Source organism: Physeter macrocephalus, chromosome 2, assembly GCF_002837175.3.
Source record: "Physeter macrocephalus isolate SW-GA chromosome 2, ASM283717v5, whole genome shotgun sequence".
Classification (NCBI taxonomy): Eukaryota; Metazoa; Chordata; class Mammalia; order Artiodactyla; family Physeteridae; genus Physeter; species Physeter macrocephalus.
In genome coordinates, this window is record NC_041215.1 from 24,484,217 (window position 1) to 24,497,832 (window position 13,616).

The 13,616-nt window shown below is 38.3% G+C and overlaps 1 protein-coding gene across 9 annotated transcripts in view; it reads left to right on the top strand.

Annotated features, from left to right (window-relative positions):
* The window catches only part of NCKAP5 (NCK associated protein 5), a 1,103,171-nt gene that overhangs the window by 916,724 nt on the left and 172,831 nt on the right, over positions 1-13,616 (top strand). For all 9 annotated transcript variants that reach the window (XM_055087128.1, XM_024114998.3, XM_055087144.1 and 6 more), the window contains one exon: positions 588-707. In XM_055087128.1, the coding sequence (XP_054943103.1) occupies positions 588-707 (120 nt within the window). The remainder of the gene's footprint in view (positions 1-587; positions 708-13,616) is intronic.

Below are 13,616 nucleotides of genomic sequence, written 5' to 3' on the forward strand. Positions count from 1 at the left end.
GGGCCCGTGAGCCACGGCCGCTGAGCCTGCGCGTCCGGAGCCTGCGCTCCGCAGCGGGAGAGGCCACGACAGTGAGAGGCCCGCATACTGGAAAAAAAAAAAAAAAGAAAAAAAAAGGAAAAAAAAAGAAAAAGAAAAACATTAAAAAAAAAAAGATGTTAAAGAAAAAAAAAGTGATAGTTTCTTTAGTTGATCAAATCTCTATTCACTGTAAAACCATTGTCCTCTGGTTTGTGCTTTATGGTTGCTTTTATGAAGACAGTGAAAAAGCCAATTATATAGCTGGAAACTTAAATTGATTTTATATTGGTGAGATTTACCATCTTCAAAAATAGCATGCTAGATTAATGCATTTCTGATTTCAAGGTGCTTTTTTTTTTTTAAGTAGGTCTTCCCTGAACATAATAGTTCTATCAGACAGTGGGCTGTGGAAGAAAACATTGTGTGTGATCTATTTCTAGGGGGCTTGAATGTTTAAAATACTATTTTTTACTAACGTGCCTGAAATATCAGATGAAATATAGTGATAATGTGCAAAAGTGTCTTACGGTAATAGAGTTTTTTTTCTTTCAATGTGTTTGTTGCAGGATCTAAGGGAGGAATGTGTAAAGTTGAAAACAAGAGTGTTTGATTTGGAACAACAGAATCGAACGCTAAGCATCCTTTTCCAACAGCGAGTCAGACCAACTTCTGATCTGCTCCTCCAGGTATGTGTTTCTGTGCAAAACAATCTTTGCTACTGAAATGCTATTGACAGGAAGTGAGTTAAGTTCAAAAGGTACCACTGTCTCCACGGGCAAGACATATTGCATCAGAACCTCCATTGTCTCCCCTCTCAAGGGATGTCATTAAAATTGAATGTCTCTTAAATCTCTGACTCTTGAAATCTAATTTTGATAAAGAAATGCATCAACAAATAATAAACAGGTAAAAGGAAGCAATCAGAGGTATCAGGTGAAACCGGGGAATGGAGTCAGCAAATAATTGATTGCTTTGGGGACAAGTATTAGTAGTCTTGCACCCCGTGATAAGCAAGGCAGAGTTTTATGTGATTCCGAAGTACATTTCTTCATTTCAAACTCTTTGTAAGCAAAACTACAGCTGGGGTTTGTTGTGCTTTCATATCCCTCTCTATGCAGCCTGCCTCCTCACAGCCTAATACTTCCTCCTCTCCGCCTCGGTCTTTTACAGGTTCTCTTCGTCTAAGCGTTCTCACCAAACTCTTTCAGTTGCCTTCATAACAGGGAAAGTCGTGGAAAGGCAAACCGTTTGAATCATTTTGAAGCTGCCCCCGAGAAAGCACTAGAAAATATATCTGACTGCAGGGAGACACATGGATTGGCAAAGGGGTCTAGAAGGCTGATCTTTGCTGTTTCCTATTTTTTTTAAATGCTATTAATGTGCATATTTGCTCAAACAAGCTCCAAGTTTGTAAAGGATAACCCCCAGCTGCCTTTGTCTGATTGACTAAAGGAAAGGGGAAAAACAGAGATACCCCCTAGACTAGCCTGTCACCACTGTAGCCGCTAGCCATGTGGTGCTATTGAAATTAAACATTAATTTCAATTAAGTTTCTATGTCAAACTAGTCAGATTTCAAGGGTTGAAAAGCCACACATGGCCAGCAGCTACCATATTAGACAGTGTTTGTATAGAACATTTCCACCATGGTAGAAAGTTCAGCACTTTTCCAGATGGTTGAGACAGTGTTGCTAATTTACCCTCTGAACTTTGGCACAGACATCTTTCCCTGACTCCTCAGGGAAATAATGAGAAATTGCAGTTCATTTCAGAGAAAGAAAGATGTTTGGTAAAACCACACATCAAAATGTAATCCCCCCCTCCCCGCCCCCGATGAAAAGAAAAGAGCTCTCTGAATTGTAAAATAGATCTCATCTCTTAAATTAATTTTCTCCCTGCTTTATCTATTAGCGCATAATTCATAATTTATGACTCATAAATTGTGTGGAAAAAAAATCATCTATCTCTATTCTGTTTCCTGATCCTGGCCACAATAAATGTTGGTCAGAGAGAATCTTGCATCTGTTAAAAGTTGTATCTCATTTGCTCTCTTATAATCAAGATCCAATATTGTAATTGCTTTTGACAGCTAATTGCATGTTCATGAATTTTTCCGTTTTATGTGTTTTAACTTGAGGCTTTTCTGGAACAATTTTTAAGGATCTACAGTCCCTGTTTGTGAATCATGATGGTTCATTTCCACAGTAAATACACGTGCCGTAGATATTTAAGCTTCTTCGCTGGCTGACACAAATTTCATAAATACATATCCAACTGGCAGGGGATGGTGTTTGCGCTAACAATAGAACTCAATGTTTACTCCTTGTGTGTCTTCAGCCAACACACTGTTTCTCCCCAGATAAACCTCACTTCCAGGAGCCATTCTAATTTAAATGGAATTTGTAAAAGATGGGCTGATAGTTGTTCTGTGACGTAGAATAATAGCAAGGATGATGCCTGCCCTCTGACATCTAAGGGCTCACAGTCATAGGCAAAGTTGCTGGTTTTTCAGGTGGTCTGTTCATTATATGACCTGTGATTTTTTTATTTTCTGGTGGCACAAATACATATCATGGAGCACTGGCTAAAGTAAAAGCAGTTTGAGCTTGCTTTGCACCTTGTGGAAGCTCTGTAATTATTTGTTGAATGGAATAATGATTAAATGACCCAGATTCATTCTGCAAGTTGGGGAGTTATTTTACCTACACCTAAGAGAGGTTTATACCCCTACCTCTTCTTCTGAATGTTTCCTGTCTTATGTGGAGGCTTTGGAGCTCTGCAGCCATGCTGGTCCAGCCCAGTTGGTTTGAGGGCGTGGCTGGGGAGCACAGCAAACCCACCGGTGTGCCTGGTCCTGAGTATGAGAGATGTTACAGCTTCTGCCCATGGACTGGAGATTCAGTACAGAAGATTTCCAAGTAGGTTTCTGTGTATCTTAAAAAACTGCATTAGTTGTCATCTGCTGAATACAGCCTAATGATTCTCTGCAATTTAAGTAGCCACCTGAAGAGAAATACAGAAAGAAGACTGTTGAACACATTGTGATTTTAGTAGATACATTGTAAATAGTAGAAAAGAAAATAACTTACAGGAAATAGCTAATTATTTGTCCCTCAAAAACAGAGAATACGAGGTTACATGGATATTCTTGAGCAAATTCTGATACAGGAGGAACAAAAAGGGATAGTTCTAAGGATTCGTCGTTGACAGATTCTGGGAAACTTACAAAGGGAACCAGTCCATGATGGGAAAGAAAAGACGCCTATAACCTGCAATTTGAAATCTTACGAATGGCCGTAAACTTCTCTGCCGATTCCAGTTTCCAGAAGAGCATCTCGGGACTATGGGTGGAAACAAATCAGATTAATAAGGGCCTCCATATTAAAATCAATAATTTGAGCTAAATTCTAATGGATTGAGAAACCAGTATAGCAAATCAAATCTAAAAGTAACATTCTTAATGGAACCGGAGTCTGTAACAACCTTATTTGAACTCACTGGCCAGATTAACCAATGCTCACCACTTCCTCTTGTAAATTATATTAGATTACCCTCTCAATTTACCAAACCTTGACAACTAGTTGAAACTCTCTACTAAGAGTACTTAATTCTCTTACCAGTTGAGTTGAAGTTCCACCATGAATGAGTTATGTTTGTAACTCAGTATGTTCACGTGACTGGTGCTTGTCATGGTGATTATAAAATTTTTAACTACTTTATAAACTGATGAAATGTGGTGCAAAAAGAATTGTTTCTGTAAAATAAAGTCGAGTGCCTCAAAAACACTATAAGGGCACGTCCCTAAAAATGTTTGTGATCAAATGAAATATAGGTGTGTAACTGCAAAAAAAAAAAAAAAATGCGGGAGATGGGGAATTGTATTAAATGTAGAGGCATTCTGCTTGCAAATTGCTTCTCGGGTGTTTTTAAGTTCTTGTTCCACTATTAAGAAAAACAAAACCTAGAAATCATAGACAATGCATAAAGCATGTGTTTGATGCCAAAAAAAAAAAAAAAGACATTGGAGGACTCTAATAATATGATCCCTAGGGGCTGGCCCTACCAAAAAAAAAAAAGTGCTAGGTAGTGCTCTACAACCTTTATAGTGTTCACCAATTTATCTCCATTACAGTGCTGTCATGTAGGAACTATCTCTATACCCATTCTACAGATGAGGACACTTAGGCACAAAGAGGCTGTGTCACCCAGTGGTAATTGACAAACTGGGGATTTAAATCCATGATCAGGGTCCACTTCCTTCCTTTCACTTCCTGTCTGTGCTCCCTCTACATGGAATACAAATGGACAAGAGGAACATTTTTCTGATTCCGTACTCTGACAGACATTTTGATTAACGGGCCCACCTGTGCTCAAATCAGTTCAGAGGGCTTCTGCAGTGTAATCGCCTACTATATTTGCACATTTCTGAAAGGCTCTTGATCTGTGGCATCCAAGATTTCCCCCTCTCCTGTATGTTCTGCTCTTGTCTTGCTTTGGACACTTGTGTTATCGTCATCTTGATAGGACATTATTCTCATATTTTCCGCCTAATACAGTTTATTCTTCTCCTTTTTATCTGATATTTCAAAGGGTCCTATACTCATATCCTTGGGCCAAGATAGAAAGAAAAGAATGTTATAGTGTAGATTATTCTCACAAACAGTTGAGAATCTGACAGCTTAGAACCAAGGTGTAAAACTTTGCTGTCACTTCTGAGAGCGTTGACTTTTTTTTGCTAGTGTTTTGTTTTATATTATTTCAGATGAGATGAGACGATTTTAAAATTCTCTTTGTGCTTCTGATGCATTTTTCGTTCATTGCATCTTTATTTTACTTAATTTCATATGCAATTATGGCATCCTAGAGTCACATGGTACTGATGGTGGAGGTCATGCAGTGCAACCCCCATAACTAGGGATTTCATGTTAACTTTTATTTCACCTAAATAGGAATCTCCTTGAGGGCAGCAATTATGCTGAATGTTGCATTTTACCCTCCCACAGATATTATCACCATTCATAATGCATAGTCAGTGTATACTTTGATGGCTTAACATTTAATTCAATATATATTTTTAACTTTTTATTTTATATTGGAGTAAAGCTAATTAACAATGTTGTAATAGTTTTATGTGCACAGCAAAGTGACTCAGCCATACATATACGTGTATCCATTCTCCCCCCATTCTATCCCCTCCCATCCAGGCTTCCACATAACATTGAGCATACTTCCCTGTGCTATACAGTAGGTCCTTGTTGGTTATCCATCTTAAATATAGCAGTGTGTACATGTCAATCCCAAACTCCGTAACTGCCCCTTCCCCCCACCCTTGACCCCAGTAACCATAAGTTTGTTCCCTAAGTCTGTGAGTCTGTTTCTGTTTTGTAAATAAGTTCATTTGTATCGTTTCTTTTTAGATTCCTCATATAAGCGATATCATACGATATTTCTCTTTCTCTGTCTGACTTACTTCAATCAGTATGACAATTTCTATGTCCATCCATGTTGCTGCAAATGGCGTTATTTCATTCTTTTTAATGGCTGAGTAATATTCCATTGTATATATGTACCACATCTTCTTTATCCATTCCTCTGTCAGTGGACATTTAGGTTGCTTCCATTTCTTGGCTATTGTAAACAGTGCTCCAGTGAACATCGGGGTGCATGTATCCTTTCAGACCATGTTTTTCTCCGGATATATGCCCAAGAGTGAGATTGCAGGGTCATATGGTAGCTCTATTTTTAGTTTTTTAAGAAACCTCCATACTGTTCTCCATAGTGGCTGCCCCAATTTACATTCCCACCAACAGTGTAGGAGGGTTCCCTTCTCTCCACACCCTCTCCAGCATTTATTGTTTGTGGATTTTTTTGATGACAGCCATTTTGACTGGTGTGAGGTGATATCTCATTGTAGCTTTGATTTGCATTTCTCTAATAACTAGCAATGTTGAACATCTTTTCATGTGCCTCTCGGCCATCTGTATGTCTTCTTTGGAGAAATGTCTACTTTGGTCTTCTGTGCATTTTGTGGTTGGGTTGTTTGTTTTGATGATATTAAGCCACATGAGCTGTTTGTAAATTTTGGAGACTAATCCCTGGTTGGTCCCGTCATTTGCAAATATTTTCTCCCAATCTGTGGGTTGTCTTTTAGTTTTGTTTATGGTTTCCTTTGCTGTGCAAAAGCTTTTGAGTTTAATTAGGTCCCATTTGTTTATTTTTGTTTTTATTTCCATTATTCTGGGAGATGGATTGAAAAAGATTGCTGCCACTGATGTCAGAGAGTGTTCTGCCTTTGTTTTCTTCTAGGAGTTTTATAGTGTCTGTAAAATGGACATTACAATAAGTCTAATTAATGTCTGTCACTATGTACAGAATTCTTTTTCTTGTGATGAGAACTTTTAAGATCTCTTGGCAGATTTCAAATATTCAATACAGTATTAATCACTAGAGTCACCATGCTGTACATTACATCTCCAGAAGTTACTGATCTTATAACCGGAAGTTTATACCTTTTGATCCCCTTTATCAGTTTCCCCAACTCCCTACCCCCACCAATCTGTTCTTTCTTTCTATGAGTTCTTTTTTAAAAAAAAATTCCACGTGTAAGTGAGATCATGCAGTTTTTACTTCTCTCTGTCTGACTTATTTCACTTAGCATAATGTCCTCAGGTCCATCCATGCTGTCACAAATGGCAAGATGTCATTCTTTTTTATGGCTGAATAATATTCTATTACATATATATATTTATATATATATATATCTAAAATACATTTATATCTTATATATACATAAAATATATATCATATATATCACATTTTCTTTATCCATTTATCCATCAGTGGAGACTTGGATTGTTTCCATGTCTTGGCTACTATAAATAATGCTGCAGTGAACATGACAGTGCAGATAATCTCTTCTTTGAGATAGTGATTTCATCTACCTTGAGTTTATGCCCTTAACTGGAGTCGCTGGATGATATGGTAGTTCTATTTTTTAATTTTTTGAGGCACCTCCATACTGTTTACCATTGTGGCTACACCAATTTACATTTCCTACCAAGAGTGTACAAGGGCTCTTTTTTCTCCACATCCTCACCAGCATTTGTTCTCTCTTATTTTTTTGATAATACATTTAACAGGTGTGAAGTAATATCTCATGTGGTTTTGATTTGCATTTTGCTGATGATTAGTGATTTTGAGCACCCTTTCATGTTCCTGTTGGCTCTTTGAATGTTTTCTTTGGAAAAAGGCTTATTCAGGTCCTTTGTCCACTTTTTAATTGGATTATTTGATACTTTGCTATTGAGTTGTATGAGTTCCTTATTTATTTTAGATATTACCCCTTATCAGATGTGTGGTTTGAGAATATTTTCTCCCATTCTGTAGGCTGCCTTTTATTTTGTTGATTGCTTCTTTTGCTATGTAGAAGCTGTTTAGTTTGATGTAGTCCCATTTGCTTATTTTTGCTTTTGTTGCTTGAGCTTTAGGCGTCACATCCTTGAAATCATTGCCAAGATGAATGTCAAGGAGGTTTTTTTTCCCCTATGTTTGTTTGTTTGTTTGTTTGTTGTAATTTTTTGCGGTACGCGGGCCTCTCACTGCTGTGGCCTCTCCCGCTGCAGAGCACAGGCTCCGGACACGCAGGCTCAGCAGCCATGGCTCATGGGCCCAGCTGCTCCACGGCATGTGGGATCCTCCCGGACTGGGGCACGAACCCATGTCCCCTGCATCAGCAGGCAGACTCTCAACCACCGCGCCACCAGGGAAGCCCTCCCCTATGTTTTTATTATAGGAGTTTTATTGTTTCATATCTTACATTTAAGCCTTTAATTCATTTCGAGTTAATTTTTTGTGACTGGTGTAAGATAGGGGTTTAGTTTAATTCTTTTACCTGTGAATATCCAGTTTTCCTAGCACCATTAATTGAAGAGACTGTCTTTTCTCCATTGAGCATTTTTGGCTCCCTTGTCAAATATTAATGACCATATTATGCATGGGTTTATTTCTGGGTTCTTGATTCTGTTCCGTTGCCCTATGTGTCTGTTTTTATGCCATTTCCATACTGTTTTGATTACTATTGCTTTGTAACACAGTTTGAAATCAGCAAGTGTTATATCTCCAGCTCTGTTCTTCTTTCTCAGGACTCCTTTGCCTATTCAGGGTCTTTTGTGATTCCAGACAAATTTCAGGATTGTTTTTCTATTTCTGTAAAAAATGCCACTGGAATCTTGATAAGGGTTGCACTGAACCTATAGACAGCTTTAGGTAGTATGGATATTTTAATGATATTAATTTCTCCAATCCATGAACATAAGATATCTTTCCATTTATTTGTGTCATCTTCAGTTTCTTTCAACAGTGTCTTATAGTTTTCATTGTAGAGACTTTTCACTTCCTTGGTTAGATTTATTCCTAAGTATTTTATTCTTTTTGATGCTATTATAAATGGGATTGTTTTTCTTGTTTCTTTTTCAGATAATTAGTTGTCAGTGTATCGAAACGCTATTGATTTCTGTATGTTGATTTTGCATCCTGCAACTTTATTCAATTCATGATTATCTAAAAGTTTTTTATGAGGATTTTACATTTTCTATAGATAAAATCACATCATCTGCAAAAAGAGACAATTTTACTTTTTGCTTTCTGATTCTAATGTCTTTTATTTATTTTCTTTGCTTGAATGCCCTTACTAGAGCTTCCAGTACTATGATAAATCGGAGTGATGATACAGGGCACCCTTGTCTTGTACCTGATAGAGGAAAAGCTTTCATCTTTTCACCACTGAGTATGATGTCAGCTGTGGACTTATCATATATGGCCTTTATTATGTTGAGGTATATTCCTTCTCTACACAGTTTGTTGAGCTTTTATTATAAATGAATGTTGAATTCTGTCAAATGCTTTTTCTGTATCTATTGAGATGGTCATAGGATTTTAAAAATTCTATTCTATTATTGTGATATATCACACTTACTGATTTGCATATGTTGAACCATCCTTGCACCCAAGGGATGAATCCCAATTGATTTTGCTGTATCATCCTTTTAATGAGCTATTGAAATCAGTTTGCTAGTACTTTGTTCAGAATTTTTACATCTATATTCACCAGGGATATTGGCCTGTAGTTTACTTTTCTTGTAGTGTCTTTATCTGGCTTTGGTATCAGGGTGATGCCTCATAAAATGAATTTTGGAGTATTCCCCTCCTCTTCAATTTTTTGGAAGAGTTTGAGAAGATTTGGCATCAGTTCTTCTTAAATCTTTGGTAAAAATTTACCAGTGAACTATCAGGTCCTGGGCATTTCTCTGTTGGGAGGTTTATGGTTGTTGATTCAGTCTCCTTACTCATTCTTAGTCTGTTTAGAGTTTTTGTTTCTTCATGATTCATTCTTGGTAAGTTGTTTGTTTCTAGGAATTTTTCAATTTATTCTACATTATCCAATTTGTTGGCATATAGTTGTTCAAAGAAGTTTCTTATTATCCTTTGCATCTGTGGTATCAGTTGTAATGTCTCCTCTTTCATTTATAATTTTATTTATTTGAGTCCTGTTTTTCTCTTGGTTAGTCTAGCTAAAGGTTTGTCAGTTTTGTTTATCTTTTCAAAAAACCAACTCTATAGTTTTGTTAATATTTTCTATTATTTTTTATTTTGTTTATTTCTCCTCTTTTTTTTTATTTCCTCCCTTCTGCTACTATTGGGCCTCATTTATTCTTCTTTTTCTAATTCCTTGAGGTATAAAATTTGTTTATTTATTTGAGAGTTTTCTTTTGTTTTTATGTATGTGTTTTTCCATATAAACTTCCCTCTTAGAACTGCTTTTGCTGCATCTTGTAAGTTTTGGTATGTTCTGTTTCCATTTTCATTTGTCTCAAGATACTTTTTTATCTTTTCATCTCTTCTTTGATCCCTTGGTTGTTCAGGAGTGTGTGTTGTGTTTTTTTTTTTTTTTTTTTTTTGCGGTACGTGGGCCTCTCACTGTTGTGGCCTCTCCCTTTGCGGAGCACAGGCTCCGGACGCGCAGGCTCAGTGGCCATGGCTCACGGGCCCAGCCGCTCCGCGGCATGTGGGATTTTCCTGGACTGGGGCACGAACCCGTGTCCCCTGCGTCGGTAGGCGGACTCTCAACCACTGCGCCACCAGGGAAGCCCAGGAGTGTGTCTTTTTAAAAGATCCATGTATCAAATATTTGTGAATTTTCCTGTTTTTCTCCTGTTGTTGATTTCTAGTTTCATATCATTGTGTTTGGAAAAGATTTGGTATGATTCAATGTTCTTAAATTTACTAAGACTTGTTCTGTGGCCTACCATATGATCTGTCCTAGAAATTGTTCTGTTTGCACTTAAAAAGAATGTGTATTTTGGTGTTGTTGAATGGAATGTTCTGTATGTGTCTGTTAGGTCTATTTGATTTATAGTGTTATTCATATCCACTGTTTCCTTATGGATTCTCTGCTGGATGATCTATCCATTGTTGAGAGTAAGATATTAAAGTCTCCAACTATTACTGTATTGCTGTTTATGTCTCCTTTTACTTCTGTTACTCTTTGCTTCATATATTTAGATGCTTCAATGTTGGCTACGTAAATATTTACAATTGTTATATATTCTAGGTGGACTGACCCCTTTATCATCATACTATAACCTTCTTAGTCTCTTTTGAGCATTTGCAGCTTAAAGTCTATTTTGTCTGATATACGTATAGCTGACTCTGCTTTCTTTTGGTTACCATTTGTTTGAAATATCTTTTTCTATCCCTTCACTCCCAGGCTGTGTGTATCTTTAAAGCTAAAGTGAGTCTCTTGTAAGCAGCATATTGTTGGACTTTTAAAAATTTTATTCTGTGTCTTTGGACTGGAGAATTTAATCCACTTACATTTAAAGTAATTATTGATAGGTGAGGACTTATTACTGCCATTTGATTGATTGTTTTCTGATTGTGTTGTTAAACCTTTGTTCCTTGCTTCTTTTATTTTTTCCTTGCTTCTTATCTTACTGATTTATTTTGTGATTTGATGACTTTTTGTAGCAGTATGCTTTGTTTATTGTAATCTTTTGTGTAACTACTACAGGTTTTTCCTTTGTAGTCATCATGATACTTACATAAATATCTTCTATTTATGACATCCTGTTTTAAGCAGGGAACAAGTAACTTCAATAGCATACATACACTTTTTCTTCTCCCTTCTCACATTTTATGTTTAATGTTACAATTTACATATTTTTATATTGTGTATCAATAATAAATTACTGTGGTTATGGTTATTTTTAATACTTTTTTCTTTAACATCTTAAGCTGGAGTTGTAAGTGAACTATGGAACACCATTACAATATTAGAAAATCTGGCTTTGCTTATATATTTACTGCTACCAGTGAGTTTTTTACCTACATTCATATAGTTTTATGGTGTTAATGAGCATCATTTTATTTCCTCTGGAAGAACACCCTGTAGCATTTCTTGTAAAGCATGTCTGGTGGTGATGTTTATCAGCTTTTATTTGTTCGGGAAAGTCTTTATCTCTCCTTCATTTCTGGTATTCTTGGCTGTGCATTTGAATATATGGTCACCTCCTCCAGGTTTTACAGGTTCATTCCAGCAGAAACAGTCCTAAACCATAATGCATATATTGTTTTTCTTGAGTGTGTCCCCTAAACCCCATAGGTTTTTAAACATTTTTTTCTTTCTTTCTTTTTATTCTTTTCTTTTTTTTATGTTGCTCAAATGACTGGATAATTTCAAATGACTTGTTTTCTAATTCACTGATTTATTCTTTTTCTTGGTTGAGTCTGCTGCTGAAGTTCTCTATTGAATTCTTCAGTTCAGTCAGTGTATTATTCAGCTCTAGGATTTCTGTTCGGTTTTCTGGATGGGTTCTCTTTCTTTGTTGAACTTCTCATTTCGTTTATGCATTATTTTCCTAATTTTATTTAGTAGTCGGTGTGATCTTGTAGTTTACTAAACCTCTTGAAGAGGATTATTCAGAATGTTTTGTCAGACAGTTCATAGATCTCTATTTCTTCACGATCAGTTATTAGAGCTTTATTAGTTTCTTTTGATGGCATCATGTTTACCTGATTCTTTGTAATCCTTGACTCTTTGCATTGGTATCTGTGCATTTGAGAAAGCAGTTTCCTCTTCCAGACTTTACAGATTCACTTGGGCAGAGGCAGTCCTTCGCCTGTCAGCTCAGCTTGGGGTTCTGACAAATCAGCTGGTAGCATCCTTAGAAGTGGGGCTTGCTATCAGGGTCTCTATTTGGGGGAGGCCACTGCCCAAGCTCTGAGTTCAGGGGTGCCACTGGCTGGGAACAGTTGGCTAGGACTACTGGCTTGGTTCTTTTCCCAAGTGCAGCTGTAGAATGGACTCCACAGTTGCTTGCTTTCGCTGGTCAGGCTTCCTAGTTGGGCACTATACTCAGTAGTTAAGGGGGCCTGCAAATTTACTTCCCTGCCTGACCAAGGTCATAGAACTGCTGGAATGGCTCACTGTCTGGGGACCAAGGCCAGGCAAAACTGTCCCCTGAGCTCCCTGTTCAGGCAGAGCCACTGACTTGATTCTGCAGATGCACAGATCTACTGACTGGGTTTTCTGCTCAGGTGCCTCTGTAAGTGCAGCTATAGCGTGGGCCACTTAGCCTCCCAGGTGCTCTGGTTATGCTTCCTGGTCAGGCAAGACTGAGGGCTATACTCAACAGTAGGTAGGGGTAGCAGCCTACTTCCCTGCCCAGGTGGTGCAGCAGAACAGGCCCGAAGGCCAGCATTGCTTGTTGTTTGGGGATCAAATCAGGCAGAATTGTGCATCAAGTACTCTGGCCACATGGGGTCACCAGCTTGGCTTGGGCAAAGCCACTGGCTGGGATCTCCTCCTGCACCGTGAGGAGGAGCTTAGTCTGCCCAGATGTCAGTGCTGGTTACTGTGAGCCCTGCCCCCCTTTGATGTGATCTCCAGTGTCAAGCCCCGCAGCTTCCTTGTGATCCCCATGGGGTGAGACCCAAATGGGCCTCCCAGGGGGTGACCCACAATGCTGGGAAGGTGGATGTCCACCTTGGGCTCTTTGTGTCCCACTAGAGAAACCATAGGCCCCAGGGGCCCTCTCAGGGTGGCTCTGTGTCATCCTGAGGGAGGGGTGATGGGATTAGAGTCTAGCCGTTCCTCTTACCCTTCTAATGAGGTCTTTCGTGGTCTCTGTGGTCCCGAGGGGTGCTGCCGGCTCACCTCCGTCTTCTGGGGTTTTCACAGTGGTGTCTTGCCTATGCTGGTGTCACTAGCTGGTCTTCTAGTGAAGGGGACCGAATTCAGGAATGACCTATGTCACCATCTTGATGACATCACCCTTGAGGGAGATGCTTCTAACGACAATAAGACTGTAATATTCTTGGTTTGAAGACCATGCCTTTTTCTGTCTGCTTATGTGTGTTTTTGTATCAATCCACTGTACCTAGGTGCCCAGTTCATATTTTTAATCCTTTCATTTATCTCTGAGAAGCAAAGCTTTTTAGGCATTTACATTCTTCGCTCCTTGGAACTTGCCATTGCATAATGAACACAGCCTCACAGAAGTACCCGGAATTGAACAATCAAACAGCCAGGCCAAAGAC